We start from the raw sequence: 25,418 nt of genomic DNA on the forward strand, positions 1-25,418 counted from the left end.
TTTGAAGAGGAAAATACTGTTAAATTAACATAAGACAGAAAAATATTTTAAGAAGGCTAAACAGCTAGCAATAAAAATGTTGCCCTAAGAAAACAGAGCAGAATAACAGAAAGTCTCAGTTTTTCAATATAATATTTCTGTTTGGTGATATACACTATTTATTTGGAATTGCAAGGACATAATCTCCCCAAGGGGTGTCTTATTTATTTTTATTAGCTTTTTTAGTCTTTAAACATGTCAGGGCAAAATGTAGTGTTGAGAGCACATCAGTAAATTTAAGTGTTAAGCTGTTTACATACACCTACAGAGGTGCTGGAAGTTTTTTTAATGTGATGTTGCAGAGATTACACAGCTTTCTGCTGTAAATGCTAAGAGGCAGGTACAACACCTTTTGCAGCTGAGAACTTAATTCAACAGCATTTCAGCGTGGCACAGGGGGATCATCCTGTTCCATCTGAACAGTTCCATGGCACTGTAATGAAGCTGAAGAATGATAGTGCTTGTTTTGCATTTGCTATCCTTCACCCCCCATCCAAGGACGAGATTCTGCAAGAGGCCATCTCCTCACAAAAAAGCCAGTGAAACAGAGAGCTCTAAAGATCTCTCTGAAAGATAATCACTAAAAAAACCCAGAGTAATTTCACAAGTCAATAAGAAACTGTCTGGGTTACGGAATGCCGGGTTTAAGCTTCTCCCAGAGGATTAGAGACTGTCCTTTACACCTGACTGAGGCAAGGCACTCGTGACTCCCTTCCCACTGGCAGCATCTTTGCAGAAAGAGCTATCATGGCAGGGTAGGAAATGAAAAGTAACAAGCCTTGCTGGCTTTTACTAAGTATTCATGTCTTTTTCATTTGAAGTCCTTCAGGTATTTCTCATTAATTCAAAGGAGATGTGATGCACAAGGGTGAAGTAAAACAAAAGTTGCTGGTACTAAATAGAGTGAAGGAAATAATTTTTTAATTAATCAGCTGGCAAGGCTGATACATTGAACAGCACTTCACCCATGGCTGAACCACTCTCTAACTCTGACTTCAAATTAAAACAGCTGCATGCAGAGAATTAAACCAAGTTTTTTACATACACAGCGGATTCTGACCTTTCCCTTTAATACTGCACAGAAGTCAGATGCTGCCTTGCTACAGGCTGCTGCAAGTTATCAGTAGAGGGAGATACAAGGATGCTTATTTCCACAATATTTTAAAATTTTAATTTTATTTTTAAAACTTGACTGTTTGTAAGGAACTATAAAACATGAGAAGACAATTTTCTTCAGGGGAGGGAAGAATCTGGCTCTATGGTATTTTTTTCTATCACATCCACAATGAAGGAACATCCCTCAGAGACATATGTACATACTCCTTGTAGTGAAATGCCATGAATAAGAAAGGAGAATTTAATAGAATTGGAAAGTAATGAGTTTCCTGTTGGCAAAACAAAAGCATCTCTTTTTTTTTTGGCCAAGTAATTTGAAGAAGATGATGGGGATGAGAACAAGGAGAGACATTGGCTCTTTAAAGCTTCTCACAAAGACATCTGGACAAAAAAATACTTGAGCATTTAGATAAAGATACACAGACATTGGCTGATCTCCTGTAAGGAGGACTAAAACAGCTGCCTGTGCAGCTTTTCATGGCTGTGGAGTGGGAAGGGTGGGTCCAGGGCAGAAAAGAAAAGCTTTTGGCTCTGTAGGCAACACAGGCTGACGAGGTCAGACTGGTGGCCTGAACTGGCCTTCTTGTCACCAATGCAGCACTCAGGCCAGCAGCCTCTGAAGCTGACAGGCTCAAGAAACTGCACATTAATTGCAGTAAGTGGACTTCAGCTCTGTAAATATTTGGTTTCACAAATGCCTGTGCTAAGAGCTAACTTTTAAACACTTGTTTCATTCTGGTTTGATAAAATGACCTTGATATTCGAAAATATTTGGGCAGGGGGTGCTGCATCTGCAGCACAATAGAGATATCACCGGCAAAATAAAGCAGGAGACTAATTAGATGGAGACTAATTGACATAATCACATTTACTTTTAGTGATAACTAACCCACTATATAAAATTCAGGGTTTATTTCTGTTGCCCAAACATTCCTTGTCTCCTAGCAGAAAGATGATCTCATTTCTCTGCTCAGGCACAACACCATCATCATCAATGGCTGTTGAGGCAGAAGCATATAAAATGCAGGGCTTGAATTCACGCTTCAGTAGTCTGGGGTAATCATGACAGATTTTTCTTTCTTCAGCAGAGTGAAATAACCCCTGCTGGTATGCATCAGTTGGGAATGGCTTGATGCAACAAGGTGGAAGTGGCAGCAAGAAATGCCTGCTGGGACTCAATTACATCTCCCTAGTTCTCACACCATAAATTACAGGCAGGGTCATATTAACCACAAGTCCTAAGGCAATTCGTTGAAATGCTTTTGGTATAGTCTCCCTTCTCTCTGTATATTCCCAGATATAATAACTAGAGACACCTATACCAGCCTCCTACCAGCTGAAAGCTTTCGCATGCTAAAGGCCAGGGACATTTCATCAGGGGGGCTGCGCAACACTATGAGTGTTGCTGAAACTCCTGGGCATTGATGATATGAAACAAATGGGTGCTTTTGATATCTAAGCATAAACCAGGACACAAATCCTTCATTAGGTGTATTCCTGCCCTTTTGTACCACTGCAAATGCAGTGGGAGGGAGAGTGAACCTCCTGCAGCACAGAGCTCACTGCACACAAGGTCTGGTATGTGAAAAGTGTTAAGCTAATTCTACATGCAGAACTGCCACCCAGACATCCTAGACTCTCTTATTCACAGAGAACAGTCACATATTAACAAAAATGTACTCCCAGGAGCACAGTGTTGGCCACCAAACTTGCAGGAGAGGCTTCACACAGTGGTAACCATACCAACCAACAAATTAGCAGAATCAAGTCAGAGAACTAAAACTATTTCAAGTGTACAGCTAAGCACAGACAGCAGCTCACAGCTGGGTGATAAGTGTAACAGATGTGGAGAGACATAAAAAGGTTAAGTAACATCACATCTTTAATTATAGGACATTTGTATACATCATTGTCACCCCTTCTTTTAGGGGAAAAAAAATTCACAGGCTGAACACTAGAATTATTACTGTAGGACAAAACCAACAAATCCTAGCAGGAATTTTCCTTGAGCAAGGAGCACTGGGCTCTTGATGGGGAAATGCAAACTGGTACTACCTACCCATGGCTATCTCTATGCAGTTTGTTAGCAATTGACAAAATGTGCATTCAACAGCTCCAGCAGCAGTTCTGTGGATCAAGGGCCTGTACAGCCTTACTGTGCCAGAGTGCCCATGAATGCTATGGGGTCATCAGTAGGAACAGACAGGGAATCATTTGATAGAGCAACAAAACTGAGACCTGATGCTTCAGACCATTAATTAGATCCGCATATTAAAATGTGCCCCTTCTCTCCTGGGTAAAGACCCATTTGGCTCAGGACACCCTGGACTTCTTGGAGGAAGAAGGGGCAGTTCTGAGCACAGGACCAAATGTTGCCATCCCCCAACATCAGGACAGAGGTGCCCTCTCAGTGGAGTTTCTCAAACTGCCATGGTTTGTTCCCTGCCAGAGGCTCACCAGCAAGCACCCCACAGGACTAATCCCTAAAGCATCTTGGTGTGGTGAGCTCAAACAGGACTGAAATAAAATCAGTTCCCTCCAAGATCTTATTCAAGATACAGTACTGTCTGTACAGAGTACAGAACTGTCCACATTGACTTTAGTGGTTTCTGTCTAAGGCGTTCAGTTATTTACTGCTGTACACAGCTGAAAGTATTTGCTGATCCATTATTGTTAATATGTTCAATTGATTGATCAAATATAACATTTCCTTGTTTTTTATTTATGTGAATTTTACTTTCACCAGGACACAGGAATAAATGAGCCTGCTCCAGTTTATAACCTCCTGAGATCTACAGCTGGAGCTCCCCTCCTTGTTTTCAATGTATATTCAGTTTATCTATGGGAAGGAGTTAAGATTTTCAGCAATAATTTTTCTTTTATATTTTTCACTAGGCCTTCCTGCTGCTGTGAAAAGGAACACTGTCAAAATCAGTCCACTTTCCTTTTGCTGAAGGCTATGGATGACAGTTTACTGCTGTTTTCTATTAGGTGCATCATTATTCAAATATCTTTTTCCATGATTTTTCCATATATATTGCAGACAACAGTTCTTAGGTGTATAAGCTTATCTGCACCAACATATTTTACATGACATTAATTGACAGATATTGCTGGGAGATTGGGGTGGATGAGCACACATCCCCTTAGCTTTTAGAATCACTACATACATACATTGCAAATATTACTGGGGGAAAAAAACTGAGAAAATTAACATTCACTTAATTAGCTGCAACATCACATGTAGGAGGACATAAGGACATGTCAAAGCTCATGTTTTGGTGTCCTTTTGCAAGGCAATAAATTCAACTTATAGATTTATTAATGTGTGTTTGAAAGGTTTTATTTGTTCCCATGGCTACCCAAAGAAATACTAATGCCTTGAGCAGAAAATGCCATCAGCAGAACTCAACTCCTAATGGTAAGGACTATCTTCATGAATAGATTATCATGTATCAATAAAAGCCATGCCTCTTAATAAATAAGTTTTGAAGTTTTATAATTTATTTCCTCTTTTCATAGCAAACTAGTTTAACACATGCTAAATTACTGACATGCCTCTTTTAACTTTTTTTTTTTTTTTAACCTTTTACACTTTCAGGATGGATGGAATATCTCCATCCTGATCTTTATTTGTTAACTTTCTAATAACTTTAACTTTGTAATTTCTAGCTTTCAATTTCAGCTCAGTCTTTTGCACCAATAGCCACAATATGCTCTGGTCTTTTACACTGGAATATATGGAGGAGGCCTTTCCTGAGCTCTCAGTTTCTGCACCTAGAACTTCAAGCCTTCAGAAAATCAGCTTTTAGAGTAATGTGAATACTTTTAGTGTCTAATGCAGAGTAAAGTGAGGTTTTTTAGAGCTTTTTTGAAAAAACTGAATTAACTCAAGCCTATGAATTCTCTCCATCCTTGTTATTCAAGGGAATTACTTAGGAAATAATCTCCACAGTCAGCTTCCATGCAGAAATTACAATATTTACCACATGCGGATTCCATACACGCATTGTTTCTATTCATTTACACTACTGATATTAAAAATATGAACTGGATTTTTAAGAATGTCACCTTCTGCAGGCAAGACTGACACGGATCACCAGGAATACTCACCTTCAGAAAGAGCTAGATGTAAAACAAAAGATCTGCCAAATCATCATTCTCATCCATTTTACAGTATCCAAATACATCAAACATGCAGTGCACAAGAGGCATTACAGAAATACAAAGGGGCAGATGGTCACAGACTAACAAAGGAGTGCAAAGAGAATAACTGAGTATTTTAAAACAGTAAACAGATGAAAACAGCAAACAGATTTAAATGTGCACGGCATAACCTGATATAAAGGAAGTAACAGTTTCATACAGAAAAGGTATTAGGCATTCAGATTCCACTTTCAAAATCTGTATGCAAAGCCATGCTTTTCAAGTAAGTTGGCCTAATTTTTGCATTCTTGGTATTTGACTGGTTTAGTAAAATTTAACTTTATCTGTAGATTTATCATAAACCAAGTTTTCCTGTTATGGTTTGAAGAGTATAAAACACAAAAGCTTGTAACTTTTAAATAAAAACAAATAAAAAAATGTGTTACATATTCAATGCTTGGCTCAGAATGAAAAATATCTTTCTACTAAGAAACACAAAAACATCCATTGGATTTCACTACTACATCACATTTATCCATAAAATTTAAACTAGGCTAGTAGCTCTAAACAGAAAATATGGGGAAAATTATTTATATATAACTGTTATATACTGATCAAAATAAATCAGAGTAACAGTACTCCACACTGGTCCTTGTTTGTCAGAGTTTCAAACAAGTACACCAGGACATTCTCTTCACTTTTGTACCAAACATCAGTTTCCTATGATGGGTATCTTTTAGGAGTGTCTCCTTTGACTTTCTCCCTGCACTTTCAATGTCAGTCCTTGGTGATATTTATACATCACGTCTCAGCTCTCCAGTGTCATTGTCTTCAAAAAGAAAACAAAAAATGGGAGTTTTAGGCAGGCCCTTTCATGTATTTAGGGCAATTCATCAAGCACCCAAGCATTCATTTGACCCTAGCTGACAGTATGGCAGAAAAATAAATTTAGCAATTAATGGCTTGATGAATATAAGGAGAGTTCACATCCCACTTTTCACTGCCATTTCTGTGCACTGAAAATCCAAGGGAAACTGGCAAGGGTTGGGAGGAGCAATGGAGCTCTTTGGATCCCACAAGACCTAGAAATCAGTGGTGATTTCTTGCCTGGAGAAAGGAACCCAAGGACAAGGGGACACCTCTTCCCTGTATTGAAATGGCTAAAAAACTACTCCATATTCCAAAAAATATATGTATCGTAATGTTGAAAACTTCACAGAGTATTTTAAACTTATTAAATCAAATGTTAAGCTGATTCATGTGAGTATCTCTAAATTTCCATGGCTTCAGGAAAAGAAATTAACACATGCAATAAAACACCAAATTCAGTGTCACTTTCCCTGTAATTTTTTTTTTTTTTAACTGAAAAATCTGAAACCAAGAACAATTCGAGTCGTGGGAGGAAAAATAAGAATATTCATTATCTGTTACCAGACACCTTCACAGGACAGGAAGAAAACTAGTTGGTGCTTGTGATGTTCTGAAGGGCCAGAGAAGGAACTGTGAGAGCCTAATCCTGTAAGGACTTCAGTGGAAAATCCAGTCACACAGAAATTTTAGGTAACAGCATCAACAGAAGAAATAAATTACACTGTAACTACCCTCATTTATCTGTCCTTCTCCTTCTTCTTTCATTTTACAGAGTGCCTGAAAGCCGGCCCCTTAGTTTTGCAACAATTTACACATTTGTCCTTGGATAAAACAAAGCTGATATGAATGTATAAATCCTGGAAGGATGAGATTAAATCTGAAAACCAGCAGTGTTGTTTCAGCACTACCATTTTTCTTTTAAACATCTGCTTTATAAAGCCAGTCTGACAGCCAGGTAAAACTATGCTTTCCCTGGTTTCCTGTGTGCAACAGTAATCTATCATAGATAAATGAGTAAATATTTTAAAAGCACATTGTAAAACCACTCATTGGATAAAAGGGCTCTTGTAATGAAGTTACATCAACACCTGGAAATCTTGTTTGCTTATCTGATTTCCAGGGATATAATAAAGCCTTATCATTTCTTTCAGATACAATGGATACAATGTGGCAAAACCATGAATATGGGATGCACACACCATCAACTGCACTGTCAGGCTGCTTTCTATACAAGAGAAATTTTTCTGTTGGTTAACATAGAGGGCAGAACTCTCCTGAGATTGCCAGAACAACTCTTTGCTGTATAACTAAAACCTAATGCATACAACCATAAGAATTTTCTTTTCAGCATTCAAATGGTAACTGGATCTTTTATATGTTTATCAAAAAATATCTTTACCATAAATTGGAGTTTCCCAAGCTCAAGTGTGTTAGACATCAGGAAACGGCAAAGGAAATAGGGCTGTAACTTCATGCAAGGGGACTTTGTAAAAAGAAAATTTGGAAAACTACAGCTAGAACTGACACGGCTTTAGTTCTTGGCTGGAGCCTGGACAAACCAACAAAAATCTGTGACAATATCCCACTGACAGCTATATTAAATTGGTATTTTATTATTGATAAATTTATCAGTTCCTGGTGCAGGTTATCACAGCAGTTCACAGCTCTACAACCCAGGAACTACTGAACATTGTGTTGGGGTAGTGCAGCCACACTCTCTGTAAGGCAGGTCTTGAAACACTTACTAAAAATATTTTGCCATATTTTGAGCAAAATATGCGACTGGTAAACATAAACAACACTCTAATTGCACTATGACTATTTGAAGAAAAGCAAAAGTTTTTCTTTCAGAAAAAGAGACTTGTATATAACAACAGGGAAGAATATTTGTACAGGTGCACCACCCATCTCTGCGCACAAAATCTTTTTTCCTGCAGGAATATTACAGAATAAGAAGATTAGTGCCTCCCTGAATGAATATTTTTGCAAGCATGGTGAACGTGATGTCAAGACAGATACAGGCACTCAAATCACACAGTTCAGTCCAAAAAGCAAACACTGGTAGGACGACATAAGAATCTCAAGTGCATGCAAAAAAGCCATTGCTGAGAAGCTGGAGTAAATGCAGAGGCCATCTTACAAGTAGCAGTAGCATACACAATGTTAACTCAAGGGCTTACCCACTAAGTACACCAAGAACCAGGTTAAGTACGAAAAATGAGCCAAGGATGATAAGACTAACAAAATAGATCCATGGCCACTCACATCCTATTGCATCATTTACCTGTAAAACGCAAGGAAATAAGTTATGATTCAGTCATTCATTAAACAGCAGAGTCCTTTTTGCAGCTGCCAGATCACATAGGTTGGACACAAAGTTTATGGCTTATCCAGATCTTTAGAAAGTGATCGAATATTTGTTTAAATTTACTTACCCAAATGTTGTTGTAGATGTGAGGCTTTAGACAATTAATTGAAATAACATCTAAATGAGTGCATGAGAATTGTTATTCTTATTTTATAACTTTGCCAAAAGCACATGAAGAGTCTTTACTGATAGGTCTAAACTTCGATTTTGGTGTTTGTATGTTATTTACATGAGAGCTACAAGAAAAGTTTTTGTGTTCTAATTAGAGGAGGAAGCAATAGAGGTTTATTAAAAGATGTCATCCCAACTGAAGGCTCACCTGTATGAGATAACCTGTGTGTTCATGGCAACTGAATTCAGAACTCTGCCTTCATGATGAAAAAGGTGTATGCTTACCCGCTCAATACACCAAGAACAAGATTTAGTACGAAAAATGACCCAAAGATGACGAGACTGACAAAATACACCCATGGCAATTCAAATCCCATTGCATCATTCATCTGCAAGAAATAAGATGCTCTTATAGAGTAGATCACTGTATTAACAGCAATGAAGAGTCAGAGAAAGGAGAATTTGATCATTCAGGTTAGATAACATTCTATGCATTCCTTCAGAAATTAAAGAAGAACAATTAGAGCAAGAAGGCACTGGTCACATTCATTTTGCATTTCCAACACAAACCCTAGAACAAAATGCTGAGTGAACCTAGCATTTGGATCAGAAATATTATCAGACATAAATGGAGCACTGCAACAGTTCAGTTCTTTAGTGCTGAGAACATGAACTAAATTTCAGATCTCGAATTAAGATGATGATCACAAAGTATATTGAAATATTAAGATTTTTAGTTCACGTATATTCTATCTACATGAATGATCATTTGGGAAAATAAACAGCAATGCATATCTCAACTGTACAAACAGTGTTACTTTCTGTAACACAGAATTCCTACAGTTTTTCCTGAAATAAAGCAGTCAAATGCAGTCATTTTAAATTAATTCAAAAGAAAAAAATGAGAATGAAACTGTGTAAAAAAGCATGAGGGCAATTTTAGGAAAATGAAAATTTGAAAAATAATTTTAGAAATACAATGGAAACATGGAAACATTCCAGGAAAACTTCTGAACATAAGTTATATCCAGATCGAGGTTGAACAAAATCCCATGGAGATCTAAAAAGGCCTTCAGAAAAACAGATCTTTTAAAACAAGGAAATTTGGGGTTGTGTGTTGGATTCAGGTGCAAAAAGACATTCTGATAAGTCACAAAAATTCTGACGTAAACCTTCTTGGAAATGGCTCTCCTTGAAGAGGAATAATTCCGGATTTTGCATTGGATTCTTCTTAAGATGTTTTATAGTCATGAAAATTCAGCAGACAATAAAATTCATATGATACTGTTGAACAATCTAATTGCAAATCTGTCTTCTCTTCTGTGAATGTTTGTTATATCTGAAATTTGTGATAAGGCTTTGAGCTCTATTGACAGTCAAGTTTGACACCTCTCCTTAACATGTCTCCTGGAATAAACCTATTAAACATGGGAATAAACATTTTTCAAAATTATTTCTTCTATTTTTTCCCCTGTCTTTAAATATCATAATCTCAGTTTCTGCAAGGGGGTCCTATGGATGGTTAGATAGAAGCATTAAGTCTTTGCAGGTTAAGGCCCAAAGGCATTTCTCCTCCATGATGGTCTGTGATAGCACCAGTTTATACTTACTAAAGTAACAAAAACCCTAAGTAACCAAACCAGATGAGTTTACACAGCTTCTTCATGCATCTTTTAAAAGAATCTATGTATCATCTTTTAAAATACTTTTTAATTGAATTAAGGTACTGAAAAACAACTTAAAATTACACTTGCTATGAAAAAAGAAAGAAAACTTGAAAATATATATTTGATTTGGATTTTTTTCCTCTCCCAATAAAACTGCATTTTGGAGAAGTTAAAATAAAAAAGAGTTATAGCCATTTAGCAAGATTGGCATAATGACCTTCAATGTCAAGAGATCCCAAGATTGCATTGTTCAGTTCTGCAATATTCATATAGGAAAGTCTTGCACAATGCTGCCATTTTATCTACTTAGTCTGCTGGGCAGAGCTTTCTGCAACCCTTGGCACATCAGTGGCTTCTGCTAAGGACAGTGGCTGTAAAGTTCACTGTTTTACCACCCATACCCATCTGTCAAAGTCAGTCCCCTGCATTTGAGAAGTTTTAGTAATGAAGCTCCAAAGTTAGTAAGTAGAAAATCTCATTGCCCAGACTAAATTTCTGCCTCATCCCAGTGGATGCTGCCCTTTGCATCTTCTTTCAAATACAGGCATCTGGCCTTATGTTTTGAGAATAATATTTATTCAATGTCTTTTTTAAAAGTATACTCATCATTATTTTATTACTTTAGAAATTAGTTTGCTTCATTGACCTGACTCATACTGTACAGGCCAAGTGTTTTTCTAGCAATAACTGATCAGAGCAAACATTTTAAATAAATTTCAAATACATCTGAATGCATTTTGCATCTAACAAGTATACAATTAGCAGACAGCTGTTTCCAAGTCACCAGAGTTCAGAGTGAAGACATAAATTCATTTGGTATTGGTGCCAACATGTTTCTGCTATGTATCATTTTGAAAAACCCAAGAGATTAGTATATGCACTTTTACTTTGAGCACAGCTCAAAAAACAGAGCTCTGGCAGTTGCTGCAATACAACTCCATGCTCTGCTTTTGCTTATAAAGAGAACATTTTCAGGCAGCCAGGCACTCTGCTAACTTAGTTACCCAGGAGCAAAGCTGAAATTCTCATGCTCTGTCACAAAGGCTCTGTTCATATGAGCAGCTGTGATTTGCATTCACTTTTTAATGTGCAACATATTAAAAAATTCTTTCTTGTTTATGCAGCTGGACTTTAAGACCAATGTTTTAGGCTAATCTATCTAGGACTAATGCTTTGTAAAGCAAAAATTGGCAACTGCAGCTAACCTGTATTAGTAGAAATGCTTCACTTGGGCAATGCTGAATTATTTCAAAAGCATTCCATAACTCAGGAACACCTGAACCTAGAAGAAGACCTTGGAATTAATCTAAGATTGAATTCCTAAAAACTACTCAACAACTTTACCATTTAATTCTAGGTACAATTAAACTCTAATCAAGTAATGCTTTGTAATTTCTATTCATGAAATTATAATTCAGATGGCATTAATACGAGAGATCAAAGTACAAAAATAAGTCCTTTCCTTTTGGAAAACTTTGCTGCTCATTTCATGCATGTCAAATGGCATTTTCCATAACTTCTAATTAAAGAAAGATTAAAGGAATTGATTTGCCTTCTGATTAAAAACAGAGACGGAGCTTGATTAATATATGAGAACAGAAAAATCTCCATCCTCAAAATGAAGATATATTCATTTGAAGGGATTAATGCTGACTTTTCACCCAAAGTGCAGAGAAAGGAGTTAAAGTCACAAATTCCAGATGGGTTAAAGCAACACCAGGAACTCAAGATCTCACATTTGAAATCTTCAGCAAATTATCTGCAAGAGTCTCCTGCCCAATGGCTCAGGGATGCACTGTGCCAAAGGAGGTGTCATATTTAATGGCTCCAATGGACTTGTTCTGTCTTTTTGAGACCATGAGGCTTTTAGCCTTCAAAACACCTATGGCAAGGACACCACCAAGAACCATCCTTCTTGACTTCTGTTTTTTTAAAGATCTAGTCTTACTTTTTGAATGTCATTTCTCCACAGTTTGTCTATCACACCAACCAGAGGGCAGATGACATAATGGACAATATAAAGGACAAAGGTTTCTTCAAATCCCTTTATTCTGTTTCATCCTAACAGTAGATGTGCACTGCACGTTATTTATTTGGCTCTTTATGTTTACATGCATATGTTGGTGAGTCTGCAATCTTGAAGAATTATCTTGAGCTGATTGGACAAACTTGATACCGTCTGAAACTGCCTTAAGTGGCATTTGGATGAATTATCTTGTGAGCTGTGCTGCAGTTGGAGTCAACTATCATTACAACACAGCATGAATTATCAGAGACCAAGACTGAAGGGAGATGGGGAAAAAGTCAAGTTTACTGCAGATGTAACCCTTAGTATTACACAGCAGCAGATGGCAAATTTCAACCTAAAACATCAATTATTAACATCATTAAAATCTCATTTATCTCTATCTGTGGTAATTGTGAGTAAAATTCTCGTATGCAATTGCATGCAAATCAAGGTCTTAACTTTGCTGTACACCTGGTATCCTTTTATTGAAAATTGTTGCAAACTCAATTTGCAATCAATATAAGCGCTACCTGAGGTTAATGATAAAACAAAACTTCTAATTCTGTATTTGTACCATTATAGATACAATGTGCTAATGCATTAACATATTTTGATTTTCCACGGTGTTTTTTCAAACCCTCTTAAATTTGTTGAATTTCTTAAGCTTCCTTAGGTTTTAATTTTACCTTCCTCTTTTCCTAACATGCTAACAAGACACAACTTTTGTTGGGTTTACTTAGTGCTACCTGTAATCTGTCCCATCATCTTAAAAATTGTTCAGACTGACAAATTCAGCCTCTTGACAGGTGTAAAAATTCTGCAGACATCAGTATTTTGTGATGTGGGACTATCCCTGCATTCTTGGAAGCATGGAAGGGAGGTTCTCAAAACTCCAGATCAGGTTACTTATTCTACTAAGTGAAGAGCACACCAGATAGCTTTTCAAAGCTGTCTGGCTTCAAAGGTTTTGTCCTGAGATATTCTTGGCTGAATTGGAGTTAGCTTAAAGCTGACTTAAAACAGGCTGTGCTTGAAGCACAGCACCATCCAGGTTGATTTATAAAAGCATGGAATTTTATATTCAGTGTTCTGGAGTCAAAGCACAGATTTCCCTGACACTGTCCTGGTTGGACAGACTCAGCTTTGTTCTGCTTCTAACACAGAATACAGAGATGCACTGATGGGTTGTGCACTGAGATCACCCTTTGTTAAGAATTTTCACCCAGCAACCTGGAAAAAAAGAGTTCCATAGCTCAGGCATCAAGGTAGTCCTAAACAGAAAGAGATTCCACCGAGAAGTGTAAAATTGTCACAGGATCTAGAGAGTCTCATAATTGCTTAATTACCTCTTAAATTTGGCCTCTGCCTTCTGTATGTAAACTACTGTGCAATTGCATACAGGATCCTGTCAAGTTAAACCTCAACCTGAAAGACACTGCTTCAGCTTAATGATTTTGCTTTGATCAAGCTAAACAGACCTCATTTTCTTCCTTCTGTTAGTTTTACCCATTCTTAGCAATGAATTTTGGTATTCCCATAAAGTGTTTACTCTTCAAAACATGACTGTTTATAAAATTTTACTATGATTGTTTAGAAATGAGCTTAGATGCAGGTCTTTCTTTTTCATTCAGACACTGTATTGTCTCTAATAGTATTTTAGCTAATTCCTGTTAGTGGCATTCCATTAATCAGCTTACTGTCTTTAACTAGGAGGAGGGGCTGGGCAGAAATCAATTAATTGTTCCAAAGAAAGCTAAGATGTCAAATGTGACTGTTAAGAAGTTGTTTTATCTTTTTCAGATAATTATGCATCCCTGTTTAATCTGCAGAGCAGATAGACAGAACTATAACAAAATGAAGAGTGCTACCTCTACAAAACAGTAACCCAGAGGTTTGCTGTTGAGCACTACCAGGTTTAACAAAATCTGTATTCCAGATATAACAAAATGCAGGTGTTTGACTCTTCTCATGAATAGCAGCATGTTAATTTCAGATTAACGAGCTGATAGTGTTTGTACCTATTTATCTGTATTGCACAAACTAATTTCACAAAAATTTATAAAACCTATGCATAGATTTGGCTTGTTAAATCTAAGGGCTAAAAAACCTACTAAAATTAATGTGATCAATGTGTTTACTTTTTAAATAGTTAGCTATCGTGTATGAAAGTGGAAAGTTATAATTTCCATACAGGTGTTCTGTACTAAACACCTTCTTTCTTTTGGATTCTGCTCTTCCACCTATATATGTACCATACATTATACAAAAATTGGATGTGCTTAATATTTCCCACATACTGGACACAAAAAACACAAGTACAATGCATTTATTATTCAGGTAGATGCTGTACAATTGTTGCCTTAGCTTATGTAGCACCAACAAGCAAAGCCTCAGTACTCAGGAAGATCTAAACTTATTTACTAAATTGTCCTGGGACAGACTGGGAACTATTATTATTATTAAATAATTGTTGGCTTCTTGTGGCAAAGATTTTGGAAGAAACTATAGCTGATGGACTAGTGGTGTTCTTAGCACTATCCCAAGTTTAGCCTCTATTTCCAATCCAGTTTCAACCCAGTTTTATTTAAAATTTCTGGGGAGAAACAATAGGTTCTTCTTAGTATTTGCAATGATCTGTGACAAGAAATTAGTTCCACGCTTTGACTGCAGTACAGGTCAGTAGTCAGCTGAGGCTAAGATACCAGATATCTTGTCAAAGTCAATCAAGTTCACCTCATGGAAAAGATATTTCCCTGTGAGTTAGTTTAAAATCCTCCTCAGCTAGGGTCTTTGTGTTAAGATGCTAAATGGAAAAAAATTATACTATAATCATATATTATGAAATTTTTTATATGCAAACTTCTAATCTGTACATTCCTTGGCTTGGCAGCTCTGTTTGCTTGTCTGAATTTGATCATTCTCTTTTTTCTCTTTTTGAAATTAAGTTCTGCCTCTTTGCAATCCAAAACTGGATGATTCAGAGCTTTTCATAACAAGAGAATTCAGAGCTTTTCATAACAAGAGAATATTAAAAGGTAATTAGTCCAAATCATTATGTAAAGGAGGGATTAATCTTGATTTTAACATGAAACCAGATTCAAGAAGTTAACACTCAAACAGAAAAAATTTTGCCTGCAATCCCTGGCTCTTTAGGGAGATTTATGCAGTATATTAATGCTGTCATCCAAAATTTCTATCACTCTTTCTCCAGCTGTACATCATGTGTTAACTTTCTGCTTATGTAGCCGTGGAAGGCTGGGAGCTCTGTGCATGCAGCACATGGATGCCTTTGTGGATGAGCTGACTTGTTTCACTCCAGAGCCTCCCTCAGATGACCTGTGAGTGGTGCTGAGCAATGCCAGCAGAACAGCACTAAGCTTTCCCTAGGTACACAGGAGGAAAAGGCAGGAAAAACTATTTTCTAAGACTTTTCAGGCACATTTCCTCACAATTTCTAACACTGCTAAATATTTGCAACTGATTCACAAATGGAAAAAAGCTGTGAGATTCTCTCAGACAATAAGCTGAAATTCATTGCTGACAAGTATTGTTTGGATGCAGGAACATGTCTTCCCCTTCTGCAGGTGGAATGGGACTAACATGGCTTAAATCCCCCTAAGAAGTTGATTCCCACTAGCCTATTAAATCATTCAGTACAAATTCTACACTATTATTGTTTATTCTACTCTTGGTCACATTTTTGGAAAGGTATTTTTAGGAGACTCCTTGTCAGCACTCTGATGACGGTTTTGATAATACTTCAAACAAATTTTGCAGTTTTTTGCTTATAGCCTAATGAGACATTTTGTGCATAAGCCAAGGGGTTTTCTTGTGTGATACGTATTTGTAAAACATTTGCTTCTGCTTAGGAAATATCTTTGCCTGCACATCAGCTGGTTTCAAATACATTGTATCTGAGTCTACCCTTAAATACCCTTGAATAGGAGAATTCTAAAAGGTTTCAGGAGTAGAGATTGAGCTCCTGACCCGACCTGATTGACATTAATACACTGGCTGTGCAGACACTTATGCAAAAGTGAATACTGACATACACAAGAGTGCAGTGCAGCCTGAACAGTCTGTGTTACAGAAATGATGGACTTTTTTCAGCTGTTCTAAGGTGCTTCAAGGAGCATATTGGGGGATATAAAGCTTTGCTTCTTAAACAGGAAACAAGTTCCTTAGTGCACCCTTTTTTGTTATAAAAGCAGAAGAACAATGAATAAAGAACTTCTTTGATGGTAATATATGTTACTAGCAAAAAGTAGTAATAGTTTTTAAAAGTTGACATATCAGTAAAAGGTATATTTTAAAAAACCTGCCATCCCTTTACCTAAACCTTACATGAGTTTCAGGTATATTTTAGATTGCCTAGACATTTCAAGTAATGATCTGAGTATTTTAAACAAGAATCCTTTAGAGAATATCTTGTTAACATATCAGTAGGTGTATTATTACGCAAAACCATGTCAGATATCAGTGTATCATTATTCAGCAATTTTAGCTCGAGTGCTTCAATCTCAGAAATCTCCAGCTCAATCTGACAGTGCTGGGCAGGTATTACAGAAGTGGGGAGCAGCATCTGACCATAAAATTGACTTAATAAAATTCAGTAGCCACTAATAAATTTGTCCCATCTTCGAAGCAACTGTGCTGGCAGCCCATCCCATGAAGTACTTTGTTTCTCAGAGGCCCTGACCACCTCTCCTTCAAGCTGCAGTTGGATTATTCAAGTGTAATTAGTCAAGATAATTTCACTATGGCGAAAACAAGAATTAAATGTGATCATTTTGCTGCTCATGGGAAAAATGGGGGTTTTGCTGGCAAATATCACTGCTTGTTATCTGTGTTCCCATGTATCAAGTGAAGCAGCTAAAAATAAAAAGCAATTTACAAAATACATGTTTGCCATTAATAGATTATATATCGAGATGTTTCAAAGGCCTGGGAAAAATCTGGAGCCAGATATGCAAATGCAGATTCAAGTTCTGCAATTCTTGAGAGCTTGCTAGCATAAATTGGAAATGAGGCAGAGAGTACTATGCTCTCAGCTTTAGAATGTGAGCCAGAGCATTAAAAACTTGGGCACACAGAGGCTGCTACTTGGCTGATAACAGGGACTGCACCAGGATCCAAAATTAAAAGCATGAGCCTCAGTGAGGGCTCCAGAGCAAACAGAAAGGACCATGACTGGGAATAAACACAGTCCCAATATAAATGGAGAACATACACAGATGCACAGCCACAAACAGTGTGGGAGCACACGTGCTGCATTGGCTGCTGAGAACAAGAACAACACCCCTCAACCTCTCAATTCAAACCCTTGGCACTAAGGAGTCATACTGTTTGTGGATAAACCGTATATGCCTGCTATCCAGCGAGTCAAAAGTAAGTTAGAGAGAAAAGAGGCCAGGCCAGATGAAGACACTAAAACCCAGTAGGACATATGGGACTGGGATGCAAACTGGTGAGCAGCAGGATGCCAAGTCATCGCGATCTGAAGGGTGCCCAGCAGCAGCAGAATCAAGGCCTTGACTCACAACAGAGAGGCATAGAGAAAAATTATGATTGGTGCAGTCATTATTTCAAAGCAAGTTTACTGTCATTAACTAGGTGATAATGAGCTGTGCCAGTGAGTGCTGTTGGAAACTGTCATTTTCAGCTGTCATCCTTGCTGACAGAATGCCACTTAACACCATGCAAAATATTGCACAGATTTCATCCACTCACATTACACCTGCTAGCAAGAGAAGCCCACATAACTATTTCACTGTTCACACAGTGACCGAATGAAAAATGAGAGGTTTGTGCAGTTTCTAATATTTGTGGGTTTGGTTTTGTTTTGTATAAAACTCATTCAGTCTGTGTATTAATAACAGTTTTAAGTGAAAAGCAACCCAAAACCCCTATGCACATCGAGCTAAAATGGCTTCCTCAGATTCTTTTATTACAATCTGGTATCCCCCTAATGCTTTCGCAATTTTCAAATGAAATTATATCTTTTCCAATTTTTAGCTAAATCTACCTCAGCTTGATCCAGTGATAAAACTAAAACATATAAATTGTCATTTCTCTTGTCCTCAGCAAGTGATTTCAGTTTGACAATGGGCAACTTGTTGGTCTGTAAGATAGAAAGAATCTAAATCTATAATTTAATTATATAGGCATCAGTTAAGATAAATTCTAAAGCCAGCTGAATATCTGATTTTGATTATATTTCACTAGGTCAATAAATATTTGCTTAACTGTCTAATAATCCCAGTACCATTTGTATTAAAAAGAAAAATGACACCTGTGTACCTGTAAATTCTACACTGGAAGCTCCTTAGAGAGAAAGAAGTAAAAACAACTCATGTAGTTTTCATTTGTTTATTATTTTCTTATACTTTTCATTTTGTCTGATCATGAAAATATTCAACATCCTATTTTAATTATTTTGGTTTTTCTGCTGTCATTGGAGACTCTGCAAAGGTTTCTAAAGGGCAGCAGATTAACTAGGGCATCAAATCCCAGGGGACAAAATGTTTAATTCTGAGACACTCAAATTGTTTCTATATGTTTCGTAACAACTGTATTCTAAATACAGCAAATCTCTAAAGTTTTTATATTCATTTTCTTTGAAAAAAGTTGGAGGAATTATCAGCTCCTGAAATGTGGGTATACTTTTGCCTCGAAAGATATTAAGGGTGTAATTTTTTTTCTAGACAACCATGGCACACCTTCCCTTTTCAGGAATAATTAAATTAATTGCCATCACCATGAACAAAAACCATAAAGCACATACTAATTCTACATTCACACAGTCTCTTAGAAAATTAGGGAGAGCTGGAGTGCAAACTCCAAGGAAATGAAAAAGCTTTACAATGGGAAATCATACAATAGCCTATATCCATACATAATGGTTACTCATTAGTGTTGATGGTTTGTGTGTTTCTAGCCTGTTTTGCAACTGACAACAGACAGTGGAAGAAGATATTCATAGTTATCTTGTAGGATTAAAAGACAGCATAGTTGTCTTTCAATCCTAAAAGAATGCCATTTTACCATCTTAATTATCTTTAACAATGATATTCTCTTAAAAACATGTCCATGTCCATATTCCATACTTCAGTATCACAGATTTTATCTGAGACTCTGTGTTGTGTTTTAGAAACAGCTTATTTCACCGTGATTTGCAACAAATGACTACTTAGAATCATGTGGTCATTCACTTGCTAATACCACACTCTTAAATGCATCCAGTACTCCATAACAGATGTACTATTAATAAATAATCCCACTTGGCCAGACAAATTTGAAAAAACTCACAAAGGGAGCTGCTCTCAGCAACAAAACCTAAAGTTCCACTAAGATATTCCTTGAGATAACTCACCCCCTTTTTAACAGCTTGCTAACAGTGATCCTTACCAGAAATCACTTTTCTTCTTCCATACATGTTTTGTAACATTTGAACTGTTAGAATTGTCTTTTTTATTAAGGCCCTAATAGCTGCAAAGACTTAACTGCTGTGTACCAAGTAGTACAGAATATTCCCACTGATATTCAGCACCTGTGGGAGGTTCTGTCAAAGACTTCTTGAATGACCTTGGAAAAATCACTCACATCAGATACTGAGATACTCCAAGACTGACAAAACAATGTCATGTCACTTAGAATGGAATGGCATTAAGCACAGAATGGTCTGTGGGTATAGGTGACTCTATTCCTTTAAAAATCTGTGTGCTCATTTTCCTCCATTCTTCAGTTTCCCAGTGTGTGTCCAGCTGACTGTTGATGTTGCAAGACTCTGAAGTACCATACCTTACACCAAAGGAGCATTTAAAGGTGAAGATTTACACAGTTGGGTTTTTAAATACCTTTTGCTGCTTCCATGGAGATGATGTCAGGGCCACTGCTTCTGTAAATTTGTGGTTTCTGAATGCTAAACATGATTTTCAGTCCCCATGGCAAGCAATATCAGTTGAGAGCTTGCTTTGTTCTAATTTATGTTAACATTGTGAAAAAAAATCTGCACAAATACTGCAAAAAGAGAGCTCTTAAGCCTAATCAGTGAAGACATACTTAATATCTGTAGGCTCACACGAAAAAATGCTAGTCCAAAGGACATAAATGTAGTTTTACATTTATCCAAACGGAACAGGCAAAAAAAAGCCTCAAATAAGCAATGAATAAATTTGTTTCTAAAATGCCCTTTTAGCCTGAGGAATCCAGTAACAGGCTGTGACTGAAACAAGTATGCAGCCGAGCTTGTCTCCTGCAAAACTCACCAAGATCTCCTGTTGATGTGAAACACAGCTCAACTGCCGCTTGGAAACAGAGGAGCTAATTTAAAAGCCAACAAAGCTGAGTGATGGATGAACTTACCCAGTACAACACATCAGTCCACCCCTCCATGGTGATGCACTGGAACACAGTCAGCATTGCAAACGCAAAGTTGTCGAAGTTGGTTATGCCCCCGTTGGGCCCAACCCATCCACCCTTACATTCGGTGCCGTTCATGACGCACTGGCGGCCATTCCCTGAGAATGCACAAGGTGCTGGATCGTCTTCAACGAGTATATCTGGAAAAGGACCAAACCATCACAATCCTAATCAATCCTTGAATATTAAAATCTCAAAGCAAACACTAATCCTTGTTCCCAGTTTAAACAGAGAAAACAGAAAGGAAGTGGAACTCAAACCCACGGTCCTACTCATCAGTGGCACAGGGAATGGACACTAGGCTCCAGGGACATCATCTACACCTTTTCCCACCTAAATTTTCAGTCTCTGCCATAAAATAGTTCCATCCCATTGAAATTAGAGTGGTGTAAAACTTGTCTCAAGTCCACACCCAGCACTGCCGCTGTCTACAGAGAGAAATCCTGTCCACAGTAATCCATGGCTCCAATATCCATCACAACTCTGAGCCCACAATTTTTCATGAGTTACCCCTTCATGTGAGGAAATATCAATGCTGGTGTGAGATAAATCCAAATTTCAAGCTGAGAAAGACAACATGTCAAAGCTTTGGGGCTTTTATTCTCTCTCACATCTGGGCCTTACAACCTCAAAAATAGGTTAGTAAAAATAATAAAGCAGTTGAAAGCAGCACAATGTAATGATACATCATTTCTTAGAAGCTCCTCGTGCTGATTTTTTCTTTACTGCTGCTACTTCACTTCATGGCATTTCACATCAACACATGGACCATGAAAAAAAAAAAAATGGATTCCTATATTGAGTGGATTCCTATATTCTTAATTCCTATAATGACTCATTTTCATTACTTAGCTGAAAGGAAAGCATCTTTAGCCACCAGGTAAGAGGGTTTCGCTCTTTCAAAGTTTTCCCACAACACACACTTCCATTGCATTATTTCACCTGCACAGAAGAACAGTTTTCCTTCTTCACTCATTTCAGACTTGCATTCCTCACCACACTGCCACAATCTGGATTTGTCCCTTAGAGGTAGGCACCCTTATTTTCTTCACTACTGATATTTCAGCTACACATATCAGAAATTAAAAACTATTCAGAGGATGGTCTAGTCTCTAACTAGTTCAAATTTTTTGTGGCTTTGGTTGGGTTTTTGGTTTTTTTTTTTATTTCCATTTAATGCACTGTACCTAAAATTGTGGACCAGTGTAAACAGCGGTTACAGCAGCTTTAGTGCTTTGGCCCTAGTTCTATTTCAAACTGAAATCCCACAGTTTTGAAAGAAAACAGCATCAAACCCTTATTTTAATCAACAGTTTAATGACTTACCTGAATCAATAAGAAAACAAGATTTGTGCATTTTTCCAATAAAAAGTTCCAATCCTATAATAGCATAGATTATGATTACAAACAATACCAAAAGGGCAATATGGAGGAGGGGGACCATGGCTTTTATAATGGAGTTCAGGACAACTTGTAAACCTAAAAAAAAAAAAAAAAAAAAAAAAAAAAAAAAAAAAAAAAAAAGGATACAAGATATGAACCACAGTTCTGCATCTTGCTCTATCAAATTTTTATATAATTATACATTATTAAGACTGAATAATACAGACATGCAGAGCTAATCACATTTTTTTAAAGCATCTACTACCCAGAACCACAAAATGTTCCTCTAACATAAAAAACTTCATAAGAATCTAAAACTTTCTATCTAATTAGCTCCTCTGTTAATAAAGTTTATATCATAGAAGTCATTGTGAAATGCATCACAAGAACCTGTGGGTGCTTTTATAAAAAAAGGGCATGCAATCAGTGTGCGCCTGAAGGTCATTCTATATGACCTTGAGGAAGTTCTGTGCTAAGACAAAAACTTCGTGGCATGTTCTGAGAAAATGTGCACTCACATTTTCATACAAAGCCAATTGTAACATTGTCTCCTTCCTCTGGGGAGAAAAATATGGGAAACACATTTTTAATCTGAACAAACTTATTTGTTCATCATTTATCCCTTTCCAAATTATTGTATTTTCTTTTTTGAATTAAATATTTATCCAACTTTTGGCTTTATCAAAATGACCTAATCCCAGAGTAATGAAGCTGCCACAATACCAATGAGAATAGAATATGCCTCTTTTTTAACTTGATAGACTTCCTCTCTGACATTTCATAGGACTGCTTCTGTCCTCACTGAAGCCCTTTTGCCAAAAATCAGTAATTTCCATGTAACAGTCTCTGATATTATAAACACAGAATTAGCTTTTTTCCTTTGAATGCCTTGGAAAGAGCTGAACTGGAAGTCGTGAACCTCATTTAGCCCAAATAGCTTCAATAATTAATAAAGCATTAAAAGAAAACAGGAAACATCAGAAAATTCAATTGCTTTCTTAAACAATATTGTTCTACTTTTTAAGTTTCCTAATTTATCTGTTAGCTCTGCTGAAATAAACAGAAGGCATTCATGTGCATTGGAGGGGGCAGGAAACATGAAATGTGTAATGTTCTCTGGCACACACTTACCAACATATAAACTATTTTAGGACCACCTACACTTTCAGATGCAGGGGTTTAGAATAAAAAAAAAATAATCTGAGTTTTATTTTCTGGTGTATTTGCATTTTTACATGTAATTTGCTTTTATATAAAGCTTCTAAAAAGGAAGTGTATTCCCCTGTCTGCTTATTGAACTGTGTAAGGAGATCATACACTGACTGAATTCACAATCCCTTCTTCAACTTGAAATAGGGTATCATTCCTCTTGAAATTCTCTTTATATACATAACCAGAGAACAAAAACTCAGCTTTACCCCATCTCATTTCTGTAGTGTTTGGAAGAAGACAGGTCAATAATTAGAGCAGTCACATCCCTGATTGCAATGGAAATAAAGAGAGGAAGCTTACTGGGCACTCCTGATACAAGTCGGAGAGGTCGCAATACACGAAAGGCTCTTAGGGCTTTGACATCAAAGCCACCAGGTTTGCCACCTGAATGGCTGCCACCATCTGTTTCTTTGGTTAATTGTTCCAATATTACACTAAATAATCTAGAAAACGAGATGAAAGGTAAGGTCATCACTCTCCATTTACCACACAGTCAAAGATATTACTTTGGAAATTAGTTGAACTGCAGATCATTCTGCAAAGCTGTTCAGATGTCAAATTGAGAGGTGTATTTACACATTAAATCATGACGGACAGAGCTATGAAGTGCAAGACTTTATAATCCCTCTAGGGAATGAGGATCACAGAGTTTCCAATAATTTAACATTCAGCTTATACACACAGTTTGCTATTTTTAAATAAACGGAGCTACTTTGCCACTTTTGTTCAAACATTTTAGCTTTAACATTTGGAGAATTAATCTTCCCTTTAGAGGAAGAAATACATAATAACGAAATATTTAACTAATAAACGATCTGGGTTAATTTTGGTGGAATATATGAACTCCAAGTGGCACAGCACTATAATATTCTATATACAGTTAGCAGAAATTGAATATTTTAAAAATAACTAGAATCCACCATTTAATAAAACCAAAAAGATTTGTTTCTTACACATAATACCTCTGAGGAAAAATATATTCCCAGATGGCTCATTTATTATATTGTACTTTTTTCCCCTGCAGAAATGAATTAGTCATTCATTAGAACAGTTAGCAAGACATTTATTTTGCTTTCCCACTTTCAGCAGCAATTTAAAGTGATGCATGTTCTTGAAATCCAAATTCATCTTGGGTTTATTTTAGTTTGGAGCTCCATATCAGATGCATGTGTTTCTAGACTGTCACTAGACCACACAAACTCTGTTATCCTTTGCACAGAGTCTGTGGTTCAACAGTTGCAGAGCTGCACTTCTCCTGAAAGGACTATCAAGTTAATAAAGCTTTGCAATCATGAAAAAAGTTTCACACTTGTAAAGGATGCCTGAAATGTGCAGGGTTTTCATTTGGTCATGAAAAGTTTTCACAGCTCTGGTTCAGAACCCCATCACACACTGGATAGTTGCTTGAAATCACATATTATTTAATAGGTTGCCTAAACTAGATCATTGAAGGCTTTACCCTCCCCCAAGTAAGCAGTTGACCCACATCAGTCAATACCCATCCCCTGACTGCTTCTTTCTGCTCCAGAGGAAAACTCAGCCCTTAAGACTCTACAGATGTTACAAGGAACATCAGCAGCACACACACTGTTAGACCAAATCCAGACATGGAATTCCAGGTACTGATTCAGCCCTAGAATTTAACAGAAGCGTAATTGCAGGAAAACCAACACCTCAATGACTTCAAGAGTGACTATTTGTGCTCTAAAGACAGACATTATTAAAAAGGCTTCTGAATCAAGTCCTGCATTCAGGGAACCTTTCAGTCTGTCAGCTCATACAACATTCAGAAAATTAAAGGGCAAAGGCAGGTGCTACGAAAGCTTTCTCTACTGGGACCTTATTCTTTCACAGAAATCAATGAAAATTACATTGGAGACCATGCAAGTACTCCTCAAAGTAATTCATACTCTGATGGGTTACAGAGAAAAGTGACAAAGAGTAGAAAGCATCACATTCACAGCTCTGTCTACAGCACTGTCATTTTGCACTGTCCAGCTGAAACCAGGACATATGTCATTCCTAAAAAGCCATTAAGGTATAAAACTATTGATTTCTTCATTGAAATTTACATTCA

The 25,418-nt window shown here is 37.0% G+C and overlaps 1 protein-coding gene across 6 annotated transcripts in view; it reads right to left on the reverse strand.

The window, feature by feature from the left end:
* Window positions 1-25,418, reverse strand: part of CACNA1D (calcium voltage-gated channel subunit alpha1 D) — a 172,461-nt gene that overhangs the window by 83,711 nt on the left and 63,332 nt on the right. For 3 of the 6 annotated variants that reach the window (XM_083869460.1, XM_083869461.1, XM_083869458.1), the window contains exons 5-8: window positions 23,642-23,784; window positions 22,073-22,225; window positions 20,690-20,886; window positions 8,352-8,455 (exon numbers count right to left, since the gene is read on the reverse strand). In XM_083869460.1, the coding sequence (XP_083725586.1) occupies window positions 8,352-8,455; window positions 20,690-20,886; window positions 22,073-22,225; window positions 23,642-23,784 (597 nt within the window). Of the gene's footprint in view, window positions 1-8,351; window positions 8,456-8,935; window positions 9,040-20,689; window positions 20,887-22,072; window positions 22,226-23,641; window positions 23,785-25,418 lie in introns of those variants that run through there. The other 3 variants (XM_083869463.1, XM_083869459.1, XM_083869462.1) reach the window with 2 other exon arrangements.

This window comes from Zosterops lateralis (genome assembly GCF_965231275.1).
Source record: "Zosterops lateralis genome assembly, chromosome: 11".
Taxonomy (NCBI): Eukaryota; Metazoa; Chordata; class Aves; order Passeriformes; family Zosteropidae; genus Zosterops; species Zosterops lateralis.